General features: G+C 40.3%; 1 protein-coding gene across 1 annotated transcript in view; it reads right to left on the bottom strand.

Annotated features, from left to right (window-relative positions):
- tenm2a (teneurin transmembrane protein 2a) overlaps nucleotides 1-1,002 on the bottom strand; it is a 110,643-nt gene extending 109,641 nt beyond the window's left edge. The window contains exon 1 of the mRNA XM_061286237.1: nucleotides 309-1,002. Coding sequence (XP_061142221.1) covers nucleotides 309-360 — 52 coding nt within the window. The 5' untranslated portion in view covers nucleotides 361-1,002. The remainder of the gene's footprint in view (nucleotides 1-308) is intronic.
- Between the last annotated feature and the right edge of the window lie 17,847 nt (nucleotides 1,003-18,849).

Genomic DNA, 18,849 nt, shown 5'->3' with positions numbered 1-18,849 from the left:
TGTGCTCATACACACAGTTAAGCAACATCTTCAAATTAATGGCCAAAGCATACACACATGCACATGCACTTGCAGTATAATGCCTACTCATGCTCAGATGCCAATCATAACTTCAAAGTTCACATCAAAGCCAAGTACGCAAAACACACACACATTGCACATATGCTCACTCATACATTCTAATAGATGTACACAAGGCGAAGTTGAAAAAAACGGTGGACAATTTGCAAAATCGAGGCTCTATTGTTACTGAAAATATTGTCTGGAGACACCGTACGTAGCACGACCACTGTGTCTGGGGCTCTTACCTGTCTCGTGAGAGAGGGTCTTTGTTCTTCCTGTGTTGCCTGAGTGATGCATCGCTCTGCACTTCTATCACTTTCTGATTAACCCTATACACCCTTAAGTCCTCCACTCCGCTCCACTCTCGTCAGAGAGCCCTTGTCTTCTTTCTCAATGTTTGTTGCGCCGCGTTTTTTCGCGCACTTTCTGTCCTTTGCAGTTCTTCTATTTTCGCTCCTTCCCGTGTGTTTTGAGGCAAGCTTTGAGAAGCTCAGTCCACTTGCTGGGTGCCAGAATGCTGTGCGAGACAGGCAGAAGGAAAAGGAGCTCTACACAAGCACACTTAAGCAGTTTGGGACAAGACACTAAAACACACGTGGAGGTGTTGCCCTGCGGACACCAACGCTGCACACGGACATGCTTCAGGCAAAAAAGATGAGCACGGGGCTCTGTGCCGCTATCCCCTTTACCAGGAGACCGCACGTCTTTTTGTCCCCTTCTTACTTCTTGTCCTTACTCCTTTTTAAGATCAATCCGTCACACATCAAGGTCAAGGCGGGCACGGGGGGACTAGATGGATGAGGAGACACTGGGAGCAGAAAAGAGAAAGCCTTTCAGCCTGTGGCAGACAGAGCAGAAGAGAGGAAGCGATGTGGCTGCAGCTCCATCCTCCATCTGGTCACGGCTGAGACTGAGAACAGACTCCTCGCGCGCACACACTCCCCCTGTCTCTTTCCCTCCCTCTCCCTCTCCCTCTCCCTCTCCCTCTCTCTCTCTCTCTGAGAGATGCAGTGGGAGAAAGAGTGACTGTGAGACCTAATGAGTGAGCCGAAGGGATGGGAAAAAGAGACGGGAGACAAAAACAAAGAGGTGTAGCTTTGAGAGAAGGGCGGGGAGGTGACAATGCAAGTGGCAGAATGTTACCACAAGTGTGTTTGCTGGAGACACCACAAAATGTGGACATTATTCGGGCAATTAACTAAGAATACATGGAAAAAAAGCCCCTGGTCTTTAACTGCAGGAGAAGAACATTACGAGGAAAAAAAATCAAACAGGAAGGAGGCCAAAGGGCACCGCAGATATTAAGCCAGTATTATGTCAGATCTCTCATGGGATGTACATACATTCTGAAAATGACCCAACACGAAGGAGAATAGAAAATATCACTCAATGCAACCTCTAGAGAGGCCGTAAACAGTGCAATAAAGTGGGAACAAATCAACCAGTCATCAATCTTTTTTGTCATTATGGGATGAAATTGAATAAATTGACCCAATAAACATCACTTTATCTAAAGACAATCTAATAAAATAAAGAGCATCAGCAACACCTCATCATGCTTTCAAGGACTTGGGGTTCCCTTATTATCCAGCAGAGAGCAGCCATCTAGTCCTATTTGAACCAGCCATCTGGAAATGTTATTATAATAATTGTACGCTTGATAGAAAAAGAAATGTGACATAAGAGAGAATACTGAAAAACTCTTTTCTTGGTCGGGGCAAATGCATTTGTGGAACTTCCTAAAAAGATGTCAGTGTTTCAAGGTTTGCGACATTAATGTAGATAATGAACCATGAACGGAAAAAGAAGAATGACACAGACCTTTCAGTGGACAGTGATTGAAAACAGAGAAAATAATAGTCAACCCACATTGAGCAGCGAGGCTACATCCGAAGAAAGCATTGAGTGTGCGCATGTACAGTTTAAGTGCCGGAACCATTGACAAATGCCAACCTCTGTGCCACAGCTGCAGAAGCCCATTGTTAGCCTCATTTTCCACGTCCTCATTTGGCATTGCCAGATATCATCATCTGGAGCACTCGGACGCATACCCACATAGGTGCTTTGTATGTGTCAGCACGTACGTTCATGTTCACACATACACGTGGGGTTCAAGACTACCGTGCACACATACAGCTCTGCTCCCTCGGTATACACACTTGCATACACAGGTGTCGAGACTAGATTTAAAGCAGAGGCGGGGCCAGGGGTGGGGAGGGTGTGGTGAGGGATTGCGGCTATGACTTCATCCCAATAAAACTGAGAGTGGCGCCCAGGTAGGCTCAGTAGGGGCACAGGGGGAGATGGCAGATTTTCAGATGAGGTTTACATCAATTTGTCATGATGAAAAACTCATCCGAGACAGAAACAAATTGCTTTCTTGACAACAATTTGTAATACTCTATCATACACACATGCGCACATTCACCCTCAAAAGCCCTCTGCACGGCACACGGATCCACATGCATGTCAACAAACTGACTAATAGATTTTCGTCATCAGGTCATTCATCATTATCTCCCTGTATCGTTATGACCTTTTATGTATCTGTGCACGGGCAAAAATTCCTCCTCTCACTTTCTGCAATGACTCGTCAACGTATTGTTTTTACATTGAAAAATGCAATGTATAAGGTGTTATCCGTGGCTTTTATGGTTCTCTCGTCAGATCTACAGTTATTAAAAATATATTGTGTTGTTTGAACACATTTAGATTCCAGCGCTTTCCTTTAAAACCGCTCATCCAGCTTGTATAGGCTCCACTCACCCTTGTGTCTTTGGACAAGTGGTAGAGACTCATACACTTTCTCTCTGGACAGATGGATTTTGTTGGTACTTGATTGTCAAATTCGTTAATTACATTTCAATTGTCATTTAATGTTGGTTAATATTGGTATAACTAATTATGACTACAACGATTGCCGTTTCTTTTACTACTTTTCGATAACATTCTCCAGTCTAGCCACCCCCAAAAGTAATTTCCTCAGTGATGCTTTTTCTTTTTTCGTGGTTGCCTTTTGTAACCCCCGATCTCTATGCGTTCCTCCCCTTCACCTGCCTCCTGAACTGAAACATGGAGGAGAAGGGAATGAAGGAAGATGGAGAGAGGGAGGGAGCGAGGGCGGGAGGAGGAGGCGAATAGATGGGGAGGGAAGGTGTTCTGTAAGGTGCCCCCTTGGGTTGAACATGGTCATTTGTCATCAGGCTGAAAGCTTAAGAAAAGACTAGTTAACCTTTACAGCCGATCCCCGTGAGACGCAGGAATAAACACAGCAAAGCAAAATGCCTCCTCCCACCGATGTATCAGCAAACACACGCACACCCGAACGAGACCCTTATAGCAGGTTTTAAAATGCACAATCAATAGTGGTGAAAGCATTGCAGTAGGAGCCACCAGCACCCTTTACAACACGTCTCTCTCAAGAAAGCTTGGTTGTCTCCAAGGTCCTTTCCCTTCCCTACTTCATCCTCCCCCTTCCTCGTGATCCCTACACCCCAGCCAAAGTAATTAATCACCTTGTGCTAATGAGCTATTAACTAATAACAGACTGACATGCCTCTGCCTGCACGCGCACGTGTGTGTCTACGCAAGCATGAGCGAGTGTCACCAGGGCCACCCTCAACACACTCGTGTGATTAATAAGGTTAAGCTCTTATTAGGCAGCGAGCACAAGAAGTAAACCCACAAGTCCCTTGTGCATGCATTAAAAATTACACCAAAATCTCACCTTACTTTCATCAGCATAACTGATGTTGGCTTCATATGGGATCTGAGTTAAGGAAAAACAAACTAGGGCATGGGAAAAGAAAAGAAAAACTCCATTGTGTCACACATTTCACCATACATTCTCATTACCGCACCAGCAGGCTGACGCTGTATAATAATCACATTTCGGCAACAAGAAAGGAACACTAAATTTATTCAGACTACTTTATCAGCTGAACACAACTGAACTTGGAGAACTCTACAAGTGCAACAAATTTGCACTCTTAGCACTTTCGTCAACTGTTTTCACTTAAACGTGTACTCTAGAATTACACCTGAACCACAATTTTACACGCTTTGATTCCACGCAATTTACTGTCTAACGCGGTTTGATCATGGACCCCATTTTTTTTTCTGTCGTAATTACATTTTCAAGTAGTATTTTAAATGGATGATATAAGGACCAAAGGAAGCTAAATAAGTAGTACATAAACCTTAGCGTGAGTTATTCGATGATTTTCTGTGACTAATTTAAAGGCGTTAGATAATAAGAAGTCGGGCTGTTTGATCTTTATTAATGCTTTATTGTTACGGATAGCTAGTATTGTTTTTGATTCGGAAATGGGTAAGTTTGCGGAAACACCTCATCCACAGAGTCACTCACAAGTCAAAGAGCGTGGCCGGACACAGTAGTAGAATAAGTGGCTGCTATATTCTCTCTTCCATCCAATTCACATAGTATCAAAATGACTAACTCAGTCTGCCTGATATTGTCATCTGCGTATTCCTTCTCTTTTAATAAAATGTCAACAGACTTCGACGGCAAAATGACCCCTTCTGCTGCTCAACAACATGCCTGACGTAAATGAATGGAATTAAAGACCCCTTGGGCTGCCTAGAAACATGCTTTTCCAAAAAAACAACACTTTCTATTCAAAGCGCTTTCGGGGTTAACTCGATTCCCAAATTCTGGACCCCAAAGTCCGTGTAAAATCAACATTTAGGTGTATTTAGAATGACTCTAAACAAAATACTATCAAGAGAGCAATCCATTAATTTACAAGGAGGGAGGAAAAATATTTAAACAATGGCCACTACCCTATGATTCATAGTTTGTCCTCACTGACTTTCACAGTTGACTACAGTGCCATGGACAGCAACACAAATTTTTTTTTTTTTTTTTAAGAAGTGTTCCTAGGCCAATGCCCTTGCACACACAGACTCAGACACACACACAACACACAAACCCAGGGACACAATTATTTACTTAAGAATTCTAAATAATAGCACTGCAACATTGCCAATGCACCCAAACATTATGTGCAGTCTGTGTGCCATTACAAATATTCACTTCTCCATGTCTCTGACCCAAACACTGTGTCTCTCTGGAGAACTTTTGCACATATCGAGAATCATTTGCATTCTCCCGTTTCCCTCATTTTGTGTGTGTGTGTGTGTGTGCAGTTTCAGAAATGAACAGCTGTTTAATGGTCATAGCTCTTCAGAGACGGGACTTTGGAGACACACTGGGGGCTGGGGGCGAACTTACTCAGTACACACACACATGCATGCAAACACACAAACACACGCACACAAATACACGGACTGAAGCACACGACAGGTATAGCCTTGATCAGCTCTGTAAGCAAATTGTGACCATTGACCAGATGTTTTCCATCCCAAAAGCGACATTGTAGCATTTTCACACTGCTTAATTGTACTACAATGAAAAACCAAAACTGGCACATGCACTTAATAGCAGCAAAAGAGTGAGGCATTTTAAAATATACTGATAGAATAGGTATCAACAAAAGAAGCTTGAATACGAATGTAGCTGCCAGTTTCAAGTAGCTGATTGTGGCCTTAATTCTGCGTCAACCTGGCTGATATCATTGACATCTTTGGGCTTTCTGAGCTAAACAGGAATGGCACAGAAAGAGCAGTGGAGGGTTTGTTTAATACCTCATTTAAAAAGCAAAATGGGGGATTGAAGCTGGATTTTGAGGAGTACGGGGGGTTGAGTGCTTCCTATAATTTTATACTAGGTGCTGCTCAAAATGTTTTAATTTTGCTTATTTTTATTACACCACAAGTACATGTCAAAAAAGAAAGAAAAGGGATTAGCACTGTTGCAGACATTTGACTGCCTCTCTCAAGCAAACAGCACACACTCATATACACACAGACACACATACAAATGCCCAATGAAAGGATTTGGCAAAGTCACAAAGAGTAAGAGAAGTGTTATAGCCACGTGGTGTGAAGCATGGAAACCATATGGGCACCAATTTACCCAGCAAGGAAATGAATGATTTGTTATTTACATCATCTATCAAGCAGAACCCTGATGGCTATGGTAAAATTATAATTAGATAACATAATTATTGACAATATAACGATTAAGTAAGTATTATTTTTAAATGAGGAAGAGTGTGCAAAATTAGCTTTAGTTTTATGGCATCCAACAGTATCTCTGACATGAACTATACTGTAAGATGACAATTGAGTAACATTCACAAGTAAATGACAAGAATGTATTTTGGAATAAAAACAGGAATAACCCATAATATTTATGATTTATTTATCCATGTCGTTAATGCGAGTATGATTTCCACAAACAATTGGATCGAAGACTGCAATTTCGAAATGAAAATGTTCCTTGTTTGGCACGCTCAAACATGGCGAATAAAAAACTCTTGAAAAAAAATATTCTCTTCTGCCACCGTATTTCGAGCCACAACTGCAGCATTCCTTTATCACAGGAGGCACGCATGAAGACAGACAGACAGACAACAGACAGAGACAGACAGGCACACACGCGCACACACACACGAAGGCTGAGTATCTTATTGCAAAAGATTAGATACGTATGTTCCTTGTCAGAACTCTCCAGCGCCCAATTGCCAATCGATCCATTTTGAACTTTAAAAGATGATGTTCTTCTGCCAAAATAATATATTGACAAAATCAGAATGGAGGCTTTCAAATGTCTTTGACTTTAAGAGTGTTTCTCTGTTGTTCTGTTGAAGCTAGATCCAGGCTGATTGAGACTACTAATGGTCACAACGTGGAAAAAAAGGTGCTGCAATCAAACTTATTATCAGCAAATATCTACTCTCATCTTTTTACAAGCGGCCATCCCTGACCCAGCCAACACAAACAAAAATGCTATACCAACAACTAACTATAGGAAGTAACAAATTAACAAATTGTCTTTATTACTATATTTTTCTTGTAATAATCCGCAATGTCTTGAGTCATTAATTTGAATCTATTTTTTTGTTTTTTCACAATTTTTAAGCCACTCCTCCCTACTTTATGTTCATATGCTTCATATAACCTCTGGTCAGTGAGACAGAAATACCTCAGATACAATTCAGACAACAGTATGGTGCTGATAATGAGAAGCAGAGTTTGGAGGAATCAATAGGACAAGCAGGGGACATGGGTGCTCTAACATGGAGACAAATGACCTCCCAACATCACAGAATTGGTAAGCTTGTGGATAGACAAGTAAATAAAGGCCTGGATTGTCAGGATAAAGAAGGCCTGCGAAATGATGAGCGAGACCAAACCGAAGAATTGATGGGCTTGTAATTTTGTATTTTCTGCCCTCTAAAGAAGATAAATCTGTCTATAGGGATTTTAATCAGACTCCAACAAAGACTGTACACACACGCATCACTGCAACAACCCTGTCACGGCTAAGTAAACAGCACAGTGCAAACAAATGAAAAGCCTGCGCGGGTTGCTTCTCAACATGAAAGATACACAAATTCAAAGCCCAAGGAAAAGAATTCTTTCGTAGCTAAACATCATTTTCAATAATTTGGAGTGACAAACCCAGAGACACGTGAAAAGTGAATTCTGAGATTACAATGCTTTTGTTTCACCAACTATGGACAAAGTAAAAGCTTTAAAGACACAAAAAAAAACCCACAACCTGTGTGAATACAACTCAGCCGTGGAGAGAAGGGCTGCTCGCACCGAGGGTGCAAATTTGTGAGTGCTCATTGTCTGAATGAATTGTGCATGCTCCAAATACTCATCTTTAGTCGATAAGTAATTTCAATGTGCAAGCCTTGTAGATCACACAACACTAATTCGTTCCAATTCGAGACGCTTGCATTCTCGATATAACACAAAATTCACAAAAACACAACATAATAGTGAAATAAACTAGAACAATGGGGTGGGATGTTAAGTGAGAAGGGTGAAAAGGGGGCCACAAATGAGTTTGGAGGGTTCTGTCATTATGATACACAACGAAAGCGGGGGCTCCCAAAAGGAGATGTGTAAAAATAGGATTGCACCTATCCCCTGACACTTTTCCTGTCTGCCTATTTATCCAATCACAGCTCTCTACTCCAACTCATCCCTCTCCTCCCACTCTCCTTTCACCCATGACTCTCGGGCTGTTCTCTCATAGCTGTTGCCCTCTAATATTTTCTCCTAGTGTCCTTCCTACCACTTCTTACTCAGACTGGCGGGTTTCATTCCTTTTCACTTTTTGATACTGTATACACTGGACTGATGCGATATGAAAATAAATACTATTTCCGGACTATAAACCGCTATTTTTAGCACAAGCTTTGAACCCTGCGGCTTTTAGTCCGGTGCCGCTTATCTATGGGTTTTTCATGAATTTTAAGATAATGTAAAATGATTTATTCTGGTAATACAGGTAATCGAAATGAGGACAATTCATTAAAAAAAAAAAACTGTGTTTTATAATCTGGTCTAGTTTATATATGGACAAAACTGTCTCATATCTGCACCCTGAGCACCCTGGCCAGTTCCGTTTCCCTGTACACCACCAGTACTCTTCTGTGATACACATCAGTCACAGCCACGCCCACAGTAATCAGCACTCATTGCCCACAAATTTACTCAATTACTTAAACCCCACACAGCCATCACTCTTTGTCAGTTCGTCCACATTGCTACCCCGTCCTGCTTGTTGAGTGGCTTCCCCAAACTGACTCCCGTTGTCCGACCTGTGTATGATTTCTTCCCGGCTTGACCCATCACCTGTTGTTCGACCATGAGTTCCGCCTACGCCCTACCTGCTTCTGTGTTTGCTCTGGTTCATTCTCTGCCCAGGTCCTGCTGATGCATCTGCTCTGCTCGAGCTCCCATGATCCACTTCCCTTTCCCCTCATTTCAATAAACAAGAGTCCTGTGATGCATTTGGTTGTTCTGTCTGACCCATTACACAAAACAGGATTCTAATTTTAGCTGTTGCGGTTTATTGTCCGGAAATTACGGTATATGACTTTGCATTTTTTGTGGGAAAAACACGGATTACACAGCAGCTACATTAGGTACTGTAAAAGCTCTACACATCACAATTAGATATTATATTAACAATATTATTGTAGAGGTTTACAAGGTTTAGAACAACGCTGCATCATATGATAAAAGTGTATGTGATATTTGATTACTTTATTTCCAGATTATGAGATGAATATTATTCAGGAATACAACTATACAGACATGATTGGATATTTATCTACTGTACAGTGCAGCTTTAGTTGTTTACATATTGCCGTGGCAAGTGAATATTACCGGGTAAGATTTTTGTGTGGGCTCACAAAATCTTTGCGACAAAATTTATTTCAACAAATATTTAAAGTGAACATATTGTGGAAACTACTTTTTAATGGCTTGCCTCCCCGGAGTGCCTGCCCAGACCATCAAGTGTGAAATTAAAGAATCAAGTACATAGTTTGTTATCTGCCTATTTCCAAAAATGTGTCTGTGGGCAAGCCGTTGTGCACTTCTGTCCCACATTTAAATAACAGTGGTTTTCATTTTCATGATAACTGTAGCCCCTCACCAATTTTCTTAACCCATGATATGATCAGCTAGGTTGGACGTAGATTGCACTGTAAATGTCATGCAAAAACAAACAAATCACACACAGTTCTGATGCCCCAGCTATCATGCCAGAAAAATAAAAGGTAAGCAGAGCTGCATTAAGTTTTGTTGGTTACACAGACTAGCGTCTCACAATTGGCACATATTGTACTTTGGCAAGTAAAATATACAATAATTGTCTATTTGAGCCAACACGCACAGCCACAACACAGGTAGAAACTACTCAAGTAACAACGGTTTGGCTAAGCCCCCAGTTGTCATGGTAACAAAAGCAAGTCTCCCATTGACCCAGCAGTCCTATATAGGATGGACTATGTAGTAGGTGACAAAGAGACACAATATGTCTCTTTTAAACAGTGAACTATACTGTACTTACAACTAGAGTGTTTTATGATCAAAAGACCATTCAGTATCTCTCAAGCATTAAACGACCTCCCTCTTTTTGTTTCGAAATAAAGAGTGTTGATGAGTAATATTTTTCAAAAGAGTCTTCATATGTCTCACTTTTTTCCTGATGCACAAAACCCCTATCTGCCTATTCCTCTGCTGCTCTCTGGAGAGGAAAAACAAACAACCGTCAGGGTCAGGCTTCCAGATGAATTCAAATGACTTTGAAGGGCAGAAGGGCCAACCAACTTTCTCTAGAGAAATTGCTGTTTCATTACACACACGCACTAACACTACTAGCAGCAAAACTAGCAGCATTACATTAATGTAGTCCACTGGATGACCCACCACACAGCGAGCAGCTACTGTTTGAATCAATACCGAATTTTAAGTCAGGCGTCAATCAAGGTGAAGCAGGTGAATGTGTGCAAAGCATATGTGCACAAAGCCATTTGATGAGTGTGGTGCCACAAATCTCAGCCAACAGATATGCACAGTGAAAATAGCGCTGCAGAGAGTTTTCATGAAGTAAAAACATCAATTTATCACTCTATCCACAGCTCAATTTTCACCTAAACATTCAAGATGAGCAGATCAATCATATTTTCATCATATCAATCATTGCCTGCACTACTGTCTGAATCTCACTTAGGATCTGCCTCTTTTCATCCATCACAGGTAAAGGAGAGCTTTACTCGATGCAGTAAGCAAAGGTAAAGATTAAGTTACTCTAGTAATGCCGATGCAGTGTAATATGTACAACAACACTACAGCCTCTACATTCAGACAGCATTGCTGCGGTTGAGCGTCAAAGCTGGCACAACTTGGTTTTCGTGCCAGTACAAGACTTGACTTGAGGGTGTTTGGGAATTTCTCAGACGCATCTGGCAATTTGGTGAAAGTAGACTCCACTTTACGCTTCCTGGAACCAGGTGTAAGTTGTGAGGCAGGTGGTGTCATGTAATTTTTTAGAGTTTGATTGAGGTACAGGCAGACAGCATTTCTTTTAATTTTGAGAAGCAATTTTTTTCCAGTTTATCCCAGGGACTTGAAGCAAGGATTTTTAAACAATTAAAATATCACAATATAACGGGGAGTCAAATGTATGCTTTCAACTAAAAAAAAAAAAAAAAAAAATGTATTTAACTAATGGAGTTCTATTGAATAATCGGAATTTGTTAAAGAGCTGTAGAACACTGTGAACAAGTGGAGAATGACTTTCTATTGTCAAGATATGAGTATGAAAGTGGTTCAAAGGGTAAACTATATTAAATACCAATGAATGTTTCAATTCCAGTGTGGATATGTTTCACGTATTAAATCATAATCCGCAAGCAGCATTTTATTGACTTCACCTAGCTTGGGAAATTAGAGTTTTTCTTAGAGTCAGACTTTTTAAATGATATTTGGTGGCAAATATTAAACTAACTTAAGCTGTCATACCATTGCAACAGATTTTTTTATTTTTTTTAACGGGGAGAAAGTAAGGCCACTCGCCTTTTTGTCAAAACTAAAGTACAGGGGACCGTTGAGGGTCTGGCTATGTTTTCCTTTGACATCCAAATGACTAGCTATGGCTCTGGACTAAGCCAGCCAAAGTGTGCACCTTCATGCCTCATGCAGTGATGACAAAGGGAGCTCAGAGTTGCCAGAGAATTACACCAGGCAGTGACCATTATACGTCACGGTAATATGCTTCAAGTGTGCAACAACATTCTCACTCATCATTGAGGCATTTTTCCCCAATCAATTATGAGGGGAATGGCGAGTTGGAGAGTGTAAAGCATAAACACTGGACAACTGTACGTCTGCAGTTGGTGTTCAATCAAACACATTGCAATTCCTGCTTTTGCTAGTTTTCAACCAGTTTGAACAAATGTTTTAAGATTAGAACAACAGCAAACAAATAGCAGACTATGTTGTACTTGTGACCATGGTAACAAACAAGCCAGAAAATCAACGGTAGCCATAATTAACACAGACCAAGCCTTCATAATTGTATGTTACTAATATGCATTAAAGCATTAAATGAGCCGCTTAAGACCCAAAAAAAGGTCAAACAAACATTAGTCGATATCTTTGCTGGAGAGTATTGTTGATCGCATGAAATGCTTGCTACAGAGATGGCTTTTAGATTTGGATTTCAAATTAGTCTCCAGGACTCTCGTGACCCACGTGAGGAGAAGCGGTACAGATAATGAATGGATAAGTTGTGTTTTTTGATTAGACATTACATTTGCGACATGGTGACGTTATTCACAGGTTTTTAATTTCATCTATGAAAACGAGTTGCTAAATTGCACACACTGCAAGTTCAGTCGGTTTATGCCGCATCAATGTGTTTGGCGTTTAGTCTTTTCCAACTCTTTGATGTTGGCAAATATGCGTGTGTGTGTGTGTGTGTGTGTGTGTGTGTGTGTGTGTGTGTGCATGCTTGTCTGTGTTCAGCCTATGTGCACATGTAGAGAAAAAGAGGACAAGTTTGTGAGCACAAGAGAAGAGCTAGATTCACTTCGAAGACATTTGCCGTGCAGGCGTGCAGGTTGAGCCTGTGTGCCTGTGAACTGCCAGCCCTCTATCATCCTCCAAACACATGGGCTCTGTCATGAATATTTGTGTGTCATTCAGTTTTTTTTCTATGTGGTTGTGTGTGTGTGTGTGTCTGTGTCTGTGTGTGTGTGTTCTAAGAGGTAATGACTCGGTTATGAGACACAGCCACAGATCGAGTTCCACTCCAAAGTTGTGGCTCAACGTGTGGGCCTGAGAACCCAAAATGGGATTTTGTTTTTAATCACATGACATAGATGAGGGGAAAGGGTGAACTTGGACACAGGTGTGTGGGTGAACTGGGAACTTTAGAAGAGTGAGTAATTTCTCAATTTTCATACCTCTCTCATCCCACAGAACCAGTTTTTCAAAAGGTCCTTAACACACGGAGTCAAGAACACTCGGGCTAATGGTGAACTGGTGTGCGAATGTGTGTGTGCGTGCATGTGTGACAGTATGCCTAGATAGAAGACTGGGGCAAGTATCACATACATGCTGTTGTGATTTACTCCAATCATTTAATGGAGAGTGACACCATTTTTTTTTTAAATGTCAACCACACAGCAACAGAAGCTGCTTGTAGAGCTTGCCTGTAAATTGTAGATCTGGGATATCAATTCATGCAAAATTTTACTTTTTTTTTTATGCTTGATTATATGATCTATTGCAAAAAATATGAAAACACCTGTATAAGACGATGCTGTTCATGATATTCATTCAGTTGTTTAATTTTGTAGAAAAAAAGCAGAACACAAAAATGACACAAAACTAAAATAATTTCTACTGGCAACTTTCCAGGTTTAAGGAATGATCAAGAAAATGTGATAGTGAGTAATTGTTTTGTTTTTAGACCAAGCAGAAGAGAAAAAATATGGAATCAGGCTATAAATTCTAAAATTATCACCTGAACCAGAATAGATTTGCTCAACAGTCTGAAGTTAAACAGGAGTGATCACACGTTGGGGAATTGCTGCACCAAGTGGATTGAATTGAATCAAGGTTCCAAAACAAGAGCTCTCAAATGAAACAAATGACAGTCTTGTTAAATTTCATAAGGATGGTAAATTAACACACACTGTTATAAAAGATTTAGCTGTTCACAAGCAGCTGTGTCTTAAATCAGGACCAAGCACAAACAACATGGGAAGATTGTTAAAGGCAAGCATACTGGAAGACAAAGGATGTTACAGAAGCATCAGGACAGAAAACGTAAAGCAATATGTCATGAAAATGTAAAACAAATGACAAAGAAATGGGAGGAAACTGATCATGGAGTGGATGAAATTCATTTTCTGTGACGAATGGTGAATCTGCATTGGGCATTGTGATGATGCTGAAATTATTGTTCGTTCGTTCGTTCGTTTGTTCATTCATTACTCGTGTCCATGCCTGTGAGACAGCAAGCTTTTGTAAAGGTCATGTTAAAGAAAAGACTAGTGATGTGTTGAAGTCTTCTTTTATTGTTGGTATTTTTTTCTACGATTACAGATTTTTTTTCTCAGAACTGAATGATTTCATAGTTTTTTTCCCCATGATTGGTCTTAAGTAACTGTTACTGACTGCCACATTTTGTTTAGTGTTCCTTAAACCCCAAAAGTTGCCATTTGAAATGACTACAGTTTTGTGTCATGTCTGGAATTTATATTTTCTTCTGCAAATATTAAAACACTCAATGTGATTCCATAATTTGGCCAGGAGTTGGGCTATGAGCGACGATCACAATGCAGTGGAGCTTGAATATGAAAAACCTGGACGAGAAAATCTCTGACTGTTGGTTACTCAATTGTGAAACATTTGTTGCCAGGCAGTGTTTCTAAGGAACCCTACTCTTTGATGCAGTGCCGTTGTACACTGCTGCAAACAGCACCCACAATAATGACAAGTTAGAGATAAGTATCTCTTTCTCTGTTTAGCTGTTTATACAAATATGTAATTTGAAGTTTTAAATTATTTTCAAAATGTTTTAAGGTTTTGATCACGTCACGACAGGATGCCTAATAATGTAGTAAGTGGGTGAATGTCGGGCCATTTTTACTCTGATTGGTTGAGCCATAGCTTGTCTCCTCAGTTGACTATTAACAACACAAAATACAAAGAAATGAAGAGCAAATTGTCACTATGGCAACGGGAATTTTCTGAGGGAGCAGCCTAGTAAAAGCTACCCAAAAATAAAATATGAATAGATAAGTGCTGGTGTGATTATCACATAGAAAAATCACAGTTCATCACCGAAAAGCTAACAAGTGGTGTGAAAGGAGAAAAATCCTCTGACACTATACATAAGATTTGAAATGAAATAAAACCAAAAAGCAAAACGATTAAATCAAAATTACACTTAGACATGCTGCAAAGATTGTGGGCCGTTTTTTATATCGTCAGCCTGCTTTTGTCTCTCGGTGTCTGATCTTGTGCTATAGTTTTGAACCATTTGCTTTTGATGAGACCAGATAATCAGTGTTGGGCAGTAGCGGGTTTGTTTACATGCCGTGCCATTACTACTTTAACTACATTTTTCAATAGCCTAGCTGCAATACTACCTTTTGGCAGTTCTAAACCTTACATTCATCTCTTTACTTTGATATCTCGTACCTATCAAATACTGACTGTGTATAAGAAGATGCCTAAAAATTCAAAGTGTCTAATAATGCAGCGGAGTGAGATGGACCACATCCAACAGTGGATACTAAGTCAGAGGAGTGGACAGAGATGAATACAACAAATTCATGTTACTAATCATGTCCTTACAAAATAGTTCTACTTTCCAGTGTTAAATGTGCAACATCAAAGGGAAGCTCCTGTCAACATTCATGAAAAGAAATCAGAGGATACTTCAGGTATTTAACTGAAGGCAACATGAAAACTATGGTTGTCGATTTAAATAAATTCATATTTGATCACAAAAAATACATTTAATAGCAAAGGATAATCTACAATTCCATGAATTTGTTTAGGACTCACTGCTCAGTTGTGCACACAATTTACAATGCTGTGACTGCTTTGTATTGCAGTGGAATTAAGACATATGATTATACAAAGACTTTAGAATGTGTGTACATTTATACAATAGTACAATTACACAATTGTATTTCATTTACAGAGGCTATGCCCAGCGGAAGTATAGCTTTGACATATGGAAGCTTTTTCTGTTATTTTAATGTCGTTCAACTTTAATACATTTCTCTTTTAGGTATTCTCAGTGTTGTTTATTTAATGCAAAAATAACTAGGACCTTAGAAAATATCACTACATTTGTCAAGTTGCTTGCATGACTTCAACTGCTGCGGTCAGGCAAAAAAAAAAAAAAAAACATAGCTTGGAAGATGCATGAGAATGCAAAGATGTTTTGTAGCATAAAACATAAAAATCCATTCCTTCAATTTCGACTGCTAAGCCTGAGCTGGAGCCTATTCGTCGGGATCACCAGTTGGTGGTGGAAAAACCAATCAGCCATCCTCTTCTGCTTATAATAACTGACTTTGACATTGACTTTGATACTATCTGTGGCAATCTCAGTGTCAACAGAATTAATTTCAGTGCTAAACAGTGAAACAATTCATCCTATTGACCAGCAATCTGACTCATACTTAAATGCTGTGGTGTTTATTGTTCTTTTGCACTAGCGAATGTAGTTTTTTAGTTTTAGTTTAGTTTATTGTTTAGCACATATTATTATATCAATAACTGTGCAAGGAGGGAGACGAAGCCTAGGGCTTGTAAAGAGCTCCACTCCTTCTAACCCCCAATTCCAACCCTTAATGCTGAGTGCCAAGCAGGGAGGGTCCCATTTTTACAGTCTTTGGTATGACCCGGCCGCGGTTTGAACCCACAACCTTCCAGTCTCAGGGCGGACACTCTAACCACTAGGCCACTGAGCTGGTTTTGTATGCTTTTGTATGAAATGTAATTTCCCCCCTCCTAAAATCAAGTTTAATGCCAATCAGTTGTTTTTTGGATTATTCATTACCAGCAAATTAAGTGTTGATTTTTCTGTTTGTTTTAGCATTTGTTTGTAAAAACGGGTTCTGTTAAAATCTCAATTGTTAGTGAATTTCATCTGATAAAAGATGTGTTTTATGCATGGTTTTCAGGAAGGGTAGAAGAGACTTTTTGTTGCTGATACCCATTAAGACGCCCTTGATTGGCTTATTGTAAAGATCAACTTTTAACCACATGCATTGTTATTGATTATGGCAACTTATTCTAGTCTGCCCTGAAATAGATAGCTTTGCAAAGGATCACTGAAAAACAGGCTTGGGGGGGACATGGACTGATTGAATTGCTTCAACTGAAAGGTGATGATTGGGTTGAGCTATTGATTGCAATGATCTGGTACAGGTATGCTACTGGACAGTGGACAAAACATTTAGTGGCGCAAGAGGGAGTGATAAGCACCAAATGGGCCTCAACAGCCTAGTTGTAAAGTTGACTTGACTAGCAAACGGCAATAAATCTCTGCCTTTTATTTCAGATACTTATGATTAGTTAGCTCTGAGCATTAAACGTGTAATGTGACAGTTTTCAAGATCAGGGGTTAAAGACTGCAATTTGGATGTTCTCATATATTCTCTTCCCTCATATTTGACTGCCTGCAAAACAAAGTCATGCTATTAAAGCGAGTATTGAGTGGAGCCAAAATGGTTTGAAGAAAAATATTGACATGAGTGCAGCCATTTTACATTGCTTTTTTTCCCTGCTGTTTTTAAATTAGAATCCATTTCTTTGTTTGGCATCCACGCTGTGACTGAACAGCAAGGATGACTTCATGGATTTATGAGTGAAATGCCAACGGTCACCCAAGGTCTGTTTGGTGGGACTATATTCTGCACTGTGGAATGGAAATCTAATACGCAAGGGCAGTGCTTCTCAAATAGTGGGGCGCGCCCCCCTTGGGGGGCGCGGTGCTATTCCTGGGGGGGCGCGTGTGACCCTGGGGAACAGGCTTTTTTTTTGGCAGTACTAGAATAAAGTGTAATTGCGCGTTTACTACAGCAGGGGGCAGTGGCGCTCTCATTGTTACTTCTGTCACGTTTGCGACAGTGCAACATTTTACGATTTACAAGACAAGCTAGGATAGTCACGGTGGGGAGGGGGGGCGCGAATAGTTTTCTTCTTGCTAGGGGGGGGCGTAACAGAAAATAATTGAGAAGCACTGCGCAAGGGTGACACACAAGAGGGAGCTGTACTGATAGTGTTCCAGTCAAGAAAGTGACCGGGTGGGTATTACATGAGGGGCGGAATGTGGATGCTGCTTCCATAAAGTTTGTGCATCCCTCACATAAGAATCTACACGGATATATAGCGGAGATGACACCACAGACACTGTTTGTAACTTTTATCTTAGCATGTAGCACAACAAGAATCAAAAATATTGCAACGTCTTTTAAGGCAGTGGTCCCCAACCACCGGGCCGCGGACCGGTACCGGTCCGTGGGTCACTTGGTACCGGGTCGCCAAGCCGCACAGAAAAAAATATATATATCGACAATCAATTAATTCAGGTCAAGACACTCGTCCCGGTCACGTGACATGTTTCCCCAGTCGAGCCTGCAAATATGTGGCGACAGGCTAACTAACCAGGCAATGAAGCATTCAAAAGTGCTTCAACACATGGAAACCAAGCATCCTGCAATAAAAGACACATCTTAATCACTTCGGGTGTCATTGTCTCCGATTACGTCTAGATGGGACTGCCTCGTTTCTGAGAAACAAACTCCGTGCTCCCACTAACTCAGTGCTTCTCAAATAGTGGGGCGGGCCCCCCTGGGGGGGGCGTAGTGCGATACCAAGGGGGGCGCGGGAACATGTTTTTCTTTTGGCTGTATTAGATTAAAGGGTAATTACACATCCACTGCAGTAGGTGGGGGTGGCGGGATCACTGGAAGAGTATTTGCTCTACAGGAGCACTTTGAATCTGTTCTGTTACAGACTAAAAAACACTGTTATTAATAAAGTTATTCTTTATTGTAAGTTGATCTTTCTTTTTTATTTATTTTTTGTTTTTCCTTTAATGTTAATAACATGGGGGGGGGGGCGCAAAATGTTTTCTTCTTCCTAGGGGGGGCGTCACAGGAAATAATTGAGAAGCACTGCACTAACTCAACGCAATGGTGAGTTTTATTTTTGTCATTTGTACTTGTTTTTATGTCAGTCGTATCATTTTATTTCATCGTATTTATATATTTATTATAAATGTATTATTTATTTATTTATATAAATGTATTATTTATTTATATAAATGCCGGTCCGCGAAAATATTTCTGACATGTA

This window comes from Syngnathus typhle, linkage group LG1, assembly GCF_033458585.1.
Source record: "Syngnathus typhle isolate RoL2023-S1 ecotype Sweden linkage group LG1, RoL_Styp_1.0, whole genome shotgun sequence".
Classification (NCBI taxonomy): Eukaryota; Metazoa; Chordata; class Actinopteri; order Syngnathiformes; family Syngnathidae; genus Syngnathus; species Syngnathus typhle.
Note: the sequence above shows the minus strand (reverse complement) of the source record. Positions and strands in the feature narration are given on the sequence as shown.